The following is a 13,550-nucleotide window of genomic DNA, read 5'->3' as shown; positions in this document are numbered from 1 at the left end:
TATATTAATGCACTGTAAATCTATACCTTAAATTGCCTTGAGGTAAATTATTCCTGGTGTCATATTTAGCTTTCATTTCCACGAAGAGTTGGGAAATGAACTTTTTGTCTGGTAGCATAACTTGACAGGTTCATAGTTGATTCTTAACTTCCTTATAACTTTCACACATGAAAGGCTGTATAACAATGGTGAACTGGACAGATTCCTTGAATTTCCTTTTCCAAAACATCAAAAAAAATTGTAAAAGCTGCTTAATTTTCGTATAAAAATGAAGGAAAGGAAAGTGCAATAAATACTGGATATTACTCCACCTCTAAAAGATTTGAGGTGAATATACTTCTAATTTATTGTATAAAACAGCAAAATTAATGCAATTTGATTATGTGCCTACTTCTTTTTCTTTTTTCCTTTTCGTTTTTGTATGGGGTAATTTATCCAGTGCGGGAATAGTACAGGGATGGAATCTGAAGATACAGTAACTCTTTTCAAGCTAAGTGGTAAAGTTGTAAGACATTAATCTCAAAGTGGTTCTAGCATATGTTTCCAGAGAAGTTTATTTAGGATCACAGTTTATCTTCTTTCTCGGAAGTTCATCAAATATTTTCTAAACTAGGTTAGTCCGATGTCACCAAATTTTAGAATTCTAAGAGGCAAAAGGCTCTGCCTCTAAAACTCCTCATACCAGAAATGTTAATTTTATCTGTAATCTCTTGCGATTTTTTTTTTTTTAATTAACATCAAAGTTATTTGTGTCCTAGTTACATCTAGGATTCAAAGCAACTTAGCTCTGCCATTTCAGGAACAGAAACCTCAGTAAGTCTTTGAAGAAATTTTGTATTGTTTCATCAAATAACAAGGCAATATTTTCAAGCAGATCCTTTTAAAACTCTAAAATGTTCATAGCTTAAAAAGAGATTGTAGAAGAATTGTTTAATAACAGCATTAAACTGCTTTTAATCAAATCCAAGATTCTATACAGCAAATGGTTCAACTCATTGAAAATACTGCCCCAGCCAACTTCCTCTCAGGACTTTCAACGGACTTCAGAGATTAAAAACAAAAGTTATTACACGTTGGGTTCATACAGCCACATATGTATGACTTCCCCAATATAAATTTATTTTCAGTGGTTTTAACTTCGGCATAGTGAAATGTTTTGAGTAGAATTACTTTAGAGCATTATTTGTTTATTAATCTATTTAATTCAAAGAGTTCAACCATTCCAGCACCATAGTTCGGATAAAAAAGGATGTGCTGTTTTGTCCCTGTTAAAGAATTCTGGTATTTCCATGCTTTGAACAGTTCTAGTGCTATTAAGCTTTGAAGAAACGGATTGAAATTTGACTCAGTGGCTGAGAAAAAGGCATGGTGCAAGTGGTAAATTTTGCGTCGCCTTCATTAAATCCATCCCCATGCAGACAAGTTATAAACCTTTCAAAAGTCATAGTCCCCACACGATCAACAGAGACTTCTGACAGGGGAAATCAGTAGATCACCTGCAAAAGGGTAAAGGCCAGAGCAGAAATAAGGGATCAGATTAGGACAAGAAGTCTCTTAAAACTTTAACTCAGAGAGACCTGGAAAGCAAGCATCTATGGTTCTAACTACACAGATATGCCTTTAAAGATTTGAGTTTAAGCTGTTTCAGCACAGAAGTCTGCGCAGTGAATGTACATCCAGAACTTAAATCTTACCAAGCATTGAAGAGCAGCAAGTAATATTCTAGTATTAACAAGACACCACTTCTCCCTCTTGATTTTCATTCTGTTAAGATTATTTCTGCTTTTGACATCTCTTACTAAGCTCTTTTTCTTCCACTATTTTTCAGGTCAAAGTTCTCTTAACTATTCTTCTGTCTCCTTCACTAGAAGCCTTACTTCCTTTTCTCTTTCACTTTAAATGCCTAATAGTCCATTCTTACCCGCTGCTTCCATTTCACTTTTTCTTTAGATCATCTGATCTCCCCAAACTGCAAAGCAATCTTTCCACTCTTAAGCCACCTCTCTCCAATTTTGTCTGTCTCTGACATCTCCTTAAGAAGCACTGCACTCAATAATGTCAACTTTCAATTATTTCTCTGTTTCCGGGCACATTCACTTTCCCACACTTCCTTCTAACTCCTGTCATGTTACTACTGAAAATACCGACATCCTTCCCAATCTCCAACCTATAAGCTCAAGAGATAGCAAAGAGGGAATCACATTTCTCTCTAACCTGTTTCTAGATCCACTTACACAAACTGTTACAAAATCTCATTTCTTCTTTTTCTGTAACACGTTTTATTTTCAAACATTTCTTTATACCCATGCACTAAAAGCTCTTCCCAAAACCTCATCTTACACTGCTAAAGTATGTCATTCATATACAAGCATCAAGGCAAATAACATTCCAAATGCAAAGATTATTTTCTTATCTTGTTTTTCTAACCTTTCAGCTACGCTCTGAATCAAAACTTCACTTAAAGTCCATTCTTAGTTCTCTTTTCTCTTACTCATCTCTTTTGCATCATACTCTTCTTAAATCCCAAGCTAATTTTGATTGATTTCTAGTCTTGCATACAATTCCCATTTTTCCATGTTGATCTTTTCCCATGTGATTCTTTTCCCTCAAAGAAAAAAAAAGGGTCTGAGCTAAAATAGCTCCTGTGGTTTCATAATTGTTTCCAAGTCTTTTCATACAACGTCTGGTGAACAAACAGGTGTGGTACCTTTTCTTTTATCGTAAATAACAGGAATGATGTAGATAAATGAGGTAGTAGACAAATGTATTAGGGAACAAGCCTAAGGCAAAAGTGTCAAACACACTTAAACTCTAAAGGACCAACTAAGGTTTGGAAGCTTTGTTTGAAAATTCAGTAACAATAACATGTGCTAGCTAGGAAACAAGGATTAGAAGGGGAAAAAGACTAATAAGAATATCTTTCCTTAAGTATGTGATAGGCGTAAATTTACCAAATTTATAAACTGAAAAAAATTACAATAAAAATTAATTAAAAGCTATTATATGTGTATACAAGGTAATACTTTAACATTGTTCAGGGATAATTTTTCTAATAAAACTTTATGGCTACTTTTAAAAATACATTATTCCTAACATAATAGACAATCATCAAAATTTGACAGTACTTGGAAAAATATTATTGGTCATTTTATGTTCCACTTCAAATTATGGTAAACAGAAGAAGTCATTTTCACATTAACAAAATCAAACGTTATCAAGAGCAAAGGTTGGCAAGACTGTCATAGATTCCATTACAGCTCCAGTGTCTGGCAACTGCCCAAGGAAAAAGCAATGGAACAATCAACTCTAAATAAGCTGAACTAGCTAAGAATAATGCCAACGTTTAGTTTATTTAGTAATAAGTAAGTAAACAAATCCTTACAATACAATATGGAAGAAAACAACTGGGATCTTGTACTGATTTCTTAACAAAACGTTCCTCACTGCCTTCTGTTGTGTTTGTGAATTGTCTGAGAATTTTTTGAAAATATTTAGAGGGAGAAAGTATGTTCCCCTGTGATGATGATATAACAAGTTCCTTCATTTTCCCCAATAATGACTTTAAAATTGCTCAGTACTAATAACTTGAGACACATTTTCAAAGAACACTGTTCCTTTCCATTGCACAGATGATGTGCTCAGACAAAACTCACACAACCACCAATTTTACTTCAGGATATGATCTAACATTACAGCCAACCCAATTCAGTGGTAAGCTTTCTACTGAAAGAGAGGGTTTTGTCCACCATGCAGCCGTGGCATCTACACAGCAAGTTCCTGGCACACACAAAAAAGCAGTACTTCTCTGCTGGATCACCCAGCCACAGACACACAATCACTGGAGCATTTACAGGGGCAGAAGCAAGTAGAGACTTGTGGTTTGGAAGAGTCAGTTAGAAGGAGGAAGGAAAGATCAACCTTTTGGCAGCAACTCACTATTAGATCAGTTTATCTGTAACACTAAACTACACCCTCGGGAGCTTAACCAGGAACTGTGTGGTGCTAGTTCTTTTTTAATGTACTACTTTATACGTAAATCTTACCTCCATTAAAATTAATAGGAGTCTGGCTATCAATTTCAGTCAGTCAGGATTTCATTTCTGTACACTAGTGGCATGCAAATAATAAACAATAATGCAGACACCTAGGTGCTCAGGTTTAAATAATAAACAAAAGCTCCAGGTACTGATTTCATTATACTGAGAAGTAACATTCTCTCTCTCTGAACTAAAAGCTCATATACAAAAACACACGCATCCCTAAACTATCAGTTTTTCAGAGGATTCTGTGCACGGCAGGAACATACCAATCTTCTTGACCTTGTGAGGCAAGCGTCAAGATCTTCTCACAGCAAAGGAGACTCAAGTTAAATATATGTACTTCAGACAGCTCATTTTAGAGAAGGAATTTTAGGATTTGCTGACAGGCAGGAGATGGCAATGGCTCCCTAAGGACTCATTACTCCACTGTTGGAGGGAAATAGCCTGGGTAAGCAACTAGGGCGCACACCATCTCAAAATTTAGGCTTCCACAGTCCCTGGGAATTCAACTCTACCCATCGCTGAGCATGCAGATTGCCTAGAAGCACTCATAGCAGCCGGACCTACAAGATAAAGGATGTAGCCATGGCATAAGAGCCCCACTTCAAACGTAGGCTGAGGACCACAAGCTAATCAGTCCTGATACAAAGTTTCAGCTTTTATTATTGTCCAACATGAACAGTGTTACGGTATCATTTCTCTCCTGTGGCCCAAAGAACAGCTAGAAGTTAGAAACATAATTTAACCATGCCAGAGTTTTTCTTTTTCAACTTGGTATTTCTATTATCTGATCTCATAATTACAATGTTTTTTCAGGTATTTAATTCAATAATAAATCATTAATTCACTATAACCAGACTGGGAAGAAGCTGCAATGTATAAAGAAAATAATGCACATTAATCCCATAAAAGATAGAAATTTGAGCTTATATTCTGATTTTGACTGAAACATTGAAGAAGCAATCTTTTTCCCCCACTTTCTCAAGCTAACAATGTGCACTTATAAAACTTATTGAAGGTGAACGTTACTCTTAAAACTTCAAGAAAAACTAGAATCACTGAGGACAAACTGCTTTAACTGCATGACATAAAAACAATTTCAACTATATTCTCATATATATGAGAACTGAAGTTTGTCATATTTTAAAATGTATAGTGGCGCTTAAGTTTTCATGTTGATTCTTAACAAGATTTAGGTATAGTTAACTACATAAGTAATGTAAAACTAATAAAACTCGATGATCAATTTTTACTGAAGACCATACTGTGAGGAACCCAAAGATTCCTTCCAAATGTAACCTGCCTCCTTCTCTCACTTCCACCTGAGTATTAGCAGGAGAGGTATGACTGGGTTGATGGTTGGACTCGATGATCTTGGAGGTCTCTTCCAACCTTTAATGATTCTATGATTCTATTACACCTTGTGCTGCAGTGGAAGCAATTTGCTTTAGAACATGGCACAGGTAAGACCAGTACATGAAGTTACCAAGATTAAAAGTTGAATCTGTTATATGCATACTCTGCAAGTTAATTAGTATTTTAATCCCTAAAATGTGTCCAGAGAGCAAGGATATAAAAAACACATCTTATTATTGTGTTATATTACACTGTCTCTGTTATATTACACAGTGCTATATTACACTGTCTCGCATGAGCAATGGATATTACTGGAATTTCAGGCACACACATGTTAAAAACAATCAATAACTGCTTCTATTTTAGCTATTACTTAGTAACCTCATTCTGACTTTCTGGGATTTCCACTGAAGAGGGGTATATTTCAAATATAAAAGTATCATGCATCATACAGGCATCCTCAGCAGAAAGCAAATGGCACTGAAGATAAATATGCATAAGCAGCTTTTTTTTTTTTTTTTTATAGCTCAGGTTTGCTGCTAGATCATGGAATGTTTTTCTCTCATCATTAAAGCCTCTGAAATACACTCTAAAAGAAAGCAAGCTGATCTACTTACAGATCAGCAGAAGGCACGTGAAGAAGGCTTGCTAACAATTCTTCTTTTGCATGTAAGTGAAAGCAATTGGTATCGCATCTGGAAAAGCACACTACTCTCAGAGAGAAAACTCTTGCCACTGGCAAAGTTTATGGTATTAATTTGTAATGGTGGATTTAGGGAAATGTACTAAACTAATGCTCATTTACTTGCATAATTATGTGTTTTCTACATAAAACGACAGGCTTTTACCTTGCCAATACTGGCACTGAGTTAATGGAAAACAGGATAAGGCGGGTGTACAAGTATGCCAGTGCTGATGAATGTCAAGCTCAGGTTACAGATTTGCTTCTTGCATTAACATCTGTACAATGTACCATCTAATGCATTACCCTTCAGACTCTTAAATCTGTTATTTAAAATATTTTCATTGCAGTTTAGCTTTGATTATTAATCTAAGAGGCAAAAAGTTAAACTGTATCTTATCTTCTTTGCCACTTGATATGTTAAACAGCCTTCATACCTTAAATCCACTTTAATAAGGCATGCAATTATTAAAGCATTACAGAATGGCCCCAGAGCACACAAGCTCCATTAAATTTGCTTACATCTAATTACGTCTGCCTGAGGCAGGTGAGAAATTGACTCTGATAAGATCTTTCTTTTACCTGTAGCCAAAAAAATAAAAAGAAAAAAAACCCCTCAAGAGTGATTTTCTATCTAATTGCTATCTACAAGTATTTATGGTATTCGCTCCTTCAATGAATAGCCCACAAAGCACTCTTTGTGCACTAACTAGTGCATTTCAAGTTTTTTTAAGACTGTAGAATACAAAAGACAAGCTTATCTTGCTTCAGGCATAAGACAGGTCATCAATGATTTCTACTTGTGAAATAATTTTATCTATTATTTAAATCATATTTTCTTTAAAAAATAATTCTGATGTGAAAAAGCATGTTACATATTCTTTGAGGACTTTCAGTTTTTCTTCATGTCAGCATAAGCAATGAAAGCATTCTATTTTATGGAAAAATAACTTAAATATAAAAATGTACTTTACATGGCCTGAAAACTATTCCTTTAATAAAGATTTTTTTTTCCAATTTAAAAAAGAAGTGTTTTATAGTAGAAAACACAGCATTCAACTCCTATGTATTTGTAACTGGCCTTCCAAAATTCAGGAAAACGCTATTAAATTACATTGCTTGTTACCTATAAGTGAATGAGGGAACGTGGTATTTCTAATCATTTTAATCCCACTAGCAGCCCTAGCAGATCCTAGAGAACAATACAGCAAGACCATCGTAGTAATAATGTAAAAACTAGTTAGAAACTATACCAGTTAAGGAAGAACAAATAAATAAAAAAGTAAAGAATTAATTTAAAAAAAAAAAAGTCATGGAATGCATCCAGTCTAAAGGGATTATAATTCAATTCTTGGTTAATATTTAAGGAGAAATTACTTTGTTATAAAGCATTTTTATAGACATTATAGACATTATAAAGAAGACTGACATTAGGAACTTGATGTGAAAGTTGCCCAGATAAACCAGCCATCGGACTTCTGATGCAAGACTATACAACACTATTTTTTAAACATCCATCTTTAACCACCGATGCCACTGACGCTCTTGTATTATACTAGCCATTCTTTGGTACAACAGACCGCAAATCTATAGTCAAACCAAAAAGAAAAGGTCCTTTGGTCAGACTTTATGCTTAAGACCTCATTTGATACTCTTAAGTGAAAAACTGCATAGAGGCCTGAATTAATATATTGTACAATTAACATGTTTCTCATGTGCTTCTTAGGGTTATAGAGCACGTCATTCAATAAGCTTTCCTATAAAACTTCATTTGACCTTATTTTTACATTCAAACAATAAACAAAGAGGTTACCTTTCATATTGATTTGCTTCATTATACAAACGTCATTTTACATATCTGACAATGAAAAGACATGTTGATTTTCTGGTATACTAAACAACTACATTGTAAATACCATTTTTTTGAAGGAAATAACAAACTATTTCTGTTTGCTATATGCTTTACCAAATCAAAGACTGTTGTTACACAAAATGTTTTGGCCTCATACAATTACGTTTTGTTTGATGTTAATTTGTTGTATTTCTATTAAAACGTTCATGGTTGCTTTATAATATTGTCTAGCCAGAAGTCTGCATCATCTATAAATGACAATACTGTGAACCACTGAATTAGGCATGCATCTTTACTGAAAATCAAAACCAAACTAGAACAAAGAAATTACAAAAGGTATTTAATGACTATGCTAGGAAGAATTACTTTCCAGCTTTTCCATGTCTCCCCTACAAATGAACTGCATACAGGTAAATTAATTATTCAGACATCATGACTGTTACTCAGCCATGTAATTTTTTTTATATTTTCTTCACATTAACATTTCTTATCCTAAAATATAGGACAAAATTTCTGTTTTCCTTTGTTATGTTGTGGATTTGTCCATGGGAAGTTTCAGTAGACAATATTGCTCAGAATCGGAATACATACCAAAAGCTGCCACTTTTATGATTATGGCTTGAATGTTAGATGATATCATTTCTTTAAGAAGTATTTCCTGGTTCCGACGCCAAAGGTAAGCTAAAGGCTGAAGATTAAGCCTTCTGCATCTTAAAAACAAACAAAAAATTGGATTAAGCCAAGTATTATGCTTTTACACAGCATGATTCATGTAAAGTTAAAGAAAATTTATTTCTCTCATTTCCTACCTTTAAATAATTTTTCTTCTACAGTTTCAATTACAATACTTTACTATTCCTAGATTTCAGTATATACTTTAATATTAGAAAAATGGAATAAACTTGTTCTGACTATAATTCATCTACGTAAGTAAGATGTAACTCACTGATGTAAACAGATTTGCACAGGAACATAAGTAAAACCATGAGAAAACGCATTCTTAAACCTTTAGGGATGCAAACCAATTAATACCTTAGGAAGTGATCACTTTTTATGAACACAGCTAAGGCAAGAGTTACCGCTCTGTGATAAATGCGCCACACATCACTAGTACAATATGCTGAATTTGTTACACTCAACAAACCTGTGATTTGGATCAACACCCAAGGAAAAGAATCATTCAGGAAAATGTATACAGCTTGTGATACAAAGTAACAACTTGTTAATGTAAATTTAATTATTTGTTTTGATACGTATCATATTTAGACAGCATTTGATACACATTTGATTGTTTATCAAGTTAGAGAAATACTAATTTGCACTATCGATAGGTAACCCTTCTGCAAATTGCCAAGTACCACCAGTTGGTGATAAAATGTGTAATTCCTAGTTCCTGAAAAACTTAAAAACATTTAACTATGGGACTAGCTCAGAGCACTCAAAAATTACATTTATTTGTCAATTATCATTGTTTATCTAATATGGCTTTCTCCCACATGTTAGATAGAACCACTAGTATTAGTGTCAAGACTTTACAGTTAAATGGATGTTTAATGTTGACATGTAAATCCATAGTTAGCACCCATATTAAGCTGATTGGTTTTGTTATTACTTTCATATATTTTAACAGAGCACTAAGTTGTGAAATTAACAGAAATATTTAGCAACTCTGATGTGAAGTAGTTCATTTAGGTAACTTTAGCTAACAAATTAGCTGAATCCACGTAACCGGGATGGTTTATGTGAAACAACTTTATTGCAAGGGGTAAATCTACAGATCAGTGTAAAAATTTTTTACCACTGAGTGACCCTGGAATTAATCAGGTCGGTTTGAAATATTGTGATGTCCTGTCAATCTTTTGGCTGCAGTAAAAGATCTGAAACCCACAATCAACAAAAGCAATCTTTTCTCAGATATCTAGTAACATGATCAGGGAGTCATTAAAATGTTTTAAATGTAAGGAAAAAGAAAAAGAAAAAGAAAGGAGCTATTTCTGACTGCAATTTACCTATGTAAAGTGTAAGGAAAATACCCGTGTTGTGTAACTTGCTGATGTGAGTCAAGTTGGCACAGCATTAACTTCACCATTCTTACAGTTCACAAAGGATTCCAGATATTTGCTTTTATCATCAACAAATAACTAATGAACTTGTGAAATTATAATTAATTTTTAACACAAGGTGGTTATGCATTTCATCAGCCATATATAGTGAATTTTTTTTTTCCAGACACGAATCAAATCTTGGCCTATATAACACACACAGTTCCCACTACATAATCCTTTTTTTAATTAAGACTCTTAAAAGTACCACAATCTACTTAGACTTAAAGAGTGTGCACAGTAGAAATCACAAATGAAAGCTCCTGAGTAATGATAACAGATTTTAGATTTTAAGGAAGGGAAGATATGCACGTAAGGATTCTCTTGCATTTAATTCCTGAAAACAAGTCACAGGATGTTCCTCTATATTAAAACTCTGTTGAAAAATAGAGATACTTCACAATACCGTAGTCACTGGAATTGAGTGAGCTTTCTGTTGAAATCAAAGATCTGAACTTAGCTATTTTCACATCAAAACTCTGAGTATTTTCAACAGATCCTTGAGAGACCTGAAGAGCAATCCAAAAATCCAGTATAGTCTCTATGGGATTTTTACTAATGAACACATGGTTCCAGGAAAAAAAAAAAAAGAAAAAAGAAAAAAAATGCTTATATTAACAAATTGAATGAACTGCATATCATAGAACATGAGAAATAAAGCAACTGTCTCTGCTCCAGAATTTGAGTTAGAAAACAAACAAGTAAAGGACTTTCCAGAACGTGTATATTAATAAAGATTAATATTTTCTTACACATCTTCAACTCGAACTCTCTGGTAGTCAGAAAGAATGGCTCCCACAGATACACCCTCCACTCCTTCTTTGTCCTGAAAAAAGACATGGAATATTAATGATAGCAGTATATGCTGGCCTAAGCAATAGAAATTCAGTACCTCTACTAGCAGAATCAACGAAGAATAAATCTTTTTCCCTGTGCCCAGTAGATGGAACTGAACGGGCTGGAATGAAGACCTTGCATTGAAGAGAGCAGCACAGCTGACCTACTATGTGGTTATTACTCTAACACATTAATCTACTCGACTCAAGTACCGTTCTACAGAAGAAATAACCAGGGTAACTGAAAAGTACCAGATTTAACAGCTTATCCTAAAGTTTTCCTGACATCCTGAAAATTACTTCCATCTCTTCCCTATAACTGAGGTGTTAGCTATCCCACCTACAAATAAATACCAGCAACATACAATCATGATGATTAATTAAACTGTTAGCATTTGTCACAATATGCAGCACAAGAGGGTGTGAGATTACTCTTTTTACCCTAACACCAGAACAAGAAAACTCGCAGACAACTTACCCAACATCACCTTTTAAAAATTCTGCTACAAAAAAAAGGTTTTCCAAAACATATTTTCTCTGTTTCATTTCAATTACCTAAGCCAACAGTACTTTATTTTTTCTTGTAAACACACTGAGAATGTAACATTTGAAAATGCACATACTTACAATATTTCATGAGCTCTTGCATTTTTAAGTTGCTTGAGTCCCAATCAACATGCTGAATTTACTTTTGTTTCCTAAAATTTGCTCCAGCTAGACTTTAGTTAAAGTTGTTTTCCTCTTTTAACCAAGGTTGATCATAACTACACAGCCTGACTTACCTTCTGGACCTGCTCAGCTAGACAGCAATCCTGTGAAGTTTGCAGCAAGATTTTACCATGTAATTTTCAACTATATACCTAGATATGAATTTCAAAATCAAAACAGTCTTTGCCTGCCACTGTACCGAATTTAAAATTCACTTTCAGTTTCTTATCAATAAAATGATGTGGAAGGTGTTTTATTCATAATTATATTGTAGGGGAAAATTTCCTGTTTTATGTCTGTCTGGGATATTCTTTCCTCAATCTATTATCTTATTCTTCCTTACATTAATTTTCACCTCATATTTGCCCAACCAAATTCCTGTTATTCATACCCATCTATACTTCTGATTTAAGCGTCACTGTATTTATCAAAATTCCTAGCTATAGTAATCTGAAAATTATATCACTGTTCAATTTATGTAATTCTACTTTTCATTAATGGATATATCACTTAATATGAAACTTAATGCCAAATCATACAGGATTCAGGTTGATGCTTCTCACATATCCAGATGTAGTAGTACTGATAAAAATTAATTTTATCTTATCTGTGACTTGTTCATCATCCACCGCCAGTATTATCATTATTATTACTATTATCCAGCCGATATTAATTCTGCTTCTCTTTGAGCCTTCTGTGCAACAATGCTTCAAAGCTCTTTTCAGAATAACGTCACAGACATTTCAATTTACTCAACGCACCCATCAAGAATTACCTTTCTTAAAAAGTTAACACAGTTATGTAAGTAGAGTTTTCTTTAAAAAAATTTGATAAAATTATTCAAGAAGCCTACTTGGATCTTCAAGTACATCTGAAATGTCTTCCCCATACTCCTTAGTTTCATGCAATTTTGATATGCAGTTTACCTGTACTGCTACAATTGCACTTAAGTTGCATTCCTCAAAGTTCTTTTTAGAAAGATTATAAAGTTAAGTCGCGTAACAGTCTTGGAAAACATGACAGCTAAGTATTGTTTGTTTGTATTTTTATGTAAAAAGAATAACACTAACAATTCCTTCAAAATGTGCTCCATCACAACGTTCAGACATCATCCAACATGTCCAGAAACATTACCTGTATTTCTGCTTATGTGAACAATTAATCACAGGCAACATATCCTCAAAGGTAATAAACCTGAAGTGGCCCATGCACAGGATCTGACATCATGAACCAATATTACTAAACAATTAATACATTAAATATTAACTGTCTGTGTTTCAAATTCACCACACATCTTTGTGTGTGAAGGAACGAAGCAGCCTGTATCCCTTTCTGCTCAACACACTGTAATATATTTATAATGGAATCACAGAATCAGAACAGCTGAGGCTTCTCACTTTTGCAAGCAACTCCTGCTGTGAAGTACATCCAGACTATCAGAGACCTGGACAATATATGGAAATAAAACTGAACGCCTTTATAGGGAGAGAAGTATTCAACTACAGAAAGGAATAGGGGAAGACAAAACCAGAAGAAAATGCAGAAAAGCGTCTGCATTTAGGCGATCATAAAGCAGACCGGGGAGTCAGGGCTGATGGCAAGGGAAGAGTAAAGCAGATTCAGCCTATGATCCAGGGAACAACAACAAAACCAAAACCACAAAGAACTACAACCACCTCCATAGCCTCCCAGTGTTAGAGATACTGAATGCTCAAATGCTTTTTCATTACTACTTCTTCATGAAAGGCAGCATAACAATACAAACGATACACCACATCTAATATATCAAGAACTGCGAGATATATGTGGGGTTTCTGCAGCTAGCCACCAATGTGGTGGCAGCTACTACTGGCATTACAGCTACACTAGAAATCTGTTCAAACAGTAAGTATTTATTACTTCATGGAACACACTAGGTTCAATGATCACAATAAAAACAAGCAAAATCTGGAAAAAAGGCAAAACAAAGAATTA

At 34.2% G+C, this 13,550-nt stretch overlaps 1 protein-coding gene across 1 annotated transcript in view; it reads right to left on the bottom strand.

Moving 5' to 3' along the window:
• DPH6 (diphthamine biosynthesis 6) overlaps positions 1-13,550 on the bottom strand; it is a 215,350-nt gene that overhangs the window by 158,619 nt on the left and 43,181 nt on the right. Inside the window, exons 3-4 of the mRNA XM_009320992.1 lie at positions 10,785-10,858; positions 8,522-8,640 (exon numbers count right to left, since the gene is read on the bottom strand). Coding sequence (XP_009319267.1) covers positions 8,522-8,640; positions 10,785-10,858 — 193 coding nt within the window. The remainder of the gene's footprint in view (positions 1-8,521; positions 8,641-10,784; positions 10,859-13,550) is intronic.

The sequence above is a fragment of the Pygoscelis adeliae genome, unplaced genomic scaffold, assembly GCF_000699105.1.
Source record: "Pygoscelis adeliae isolate BGI_AS28 unplaced genomic scaffold, ASM69910v1 Scaffold3, whole genome shotgun sequence".
Classification (NCBI taxonomy): Eukaryota; Metazoa; Chordata; class Aves; order Sphenisciformes; family Spheniscidae; genus Pygoscelis; species Pygoscelis adeliae.
This window is presented reverse-complemented; position numbering and strand designations above follow the sequence as displayed.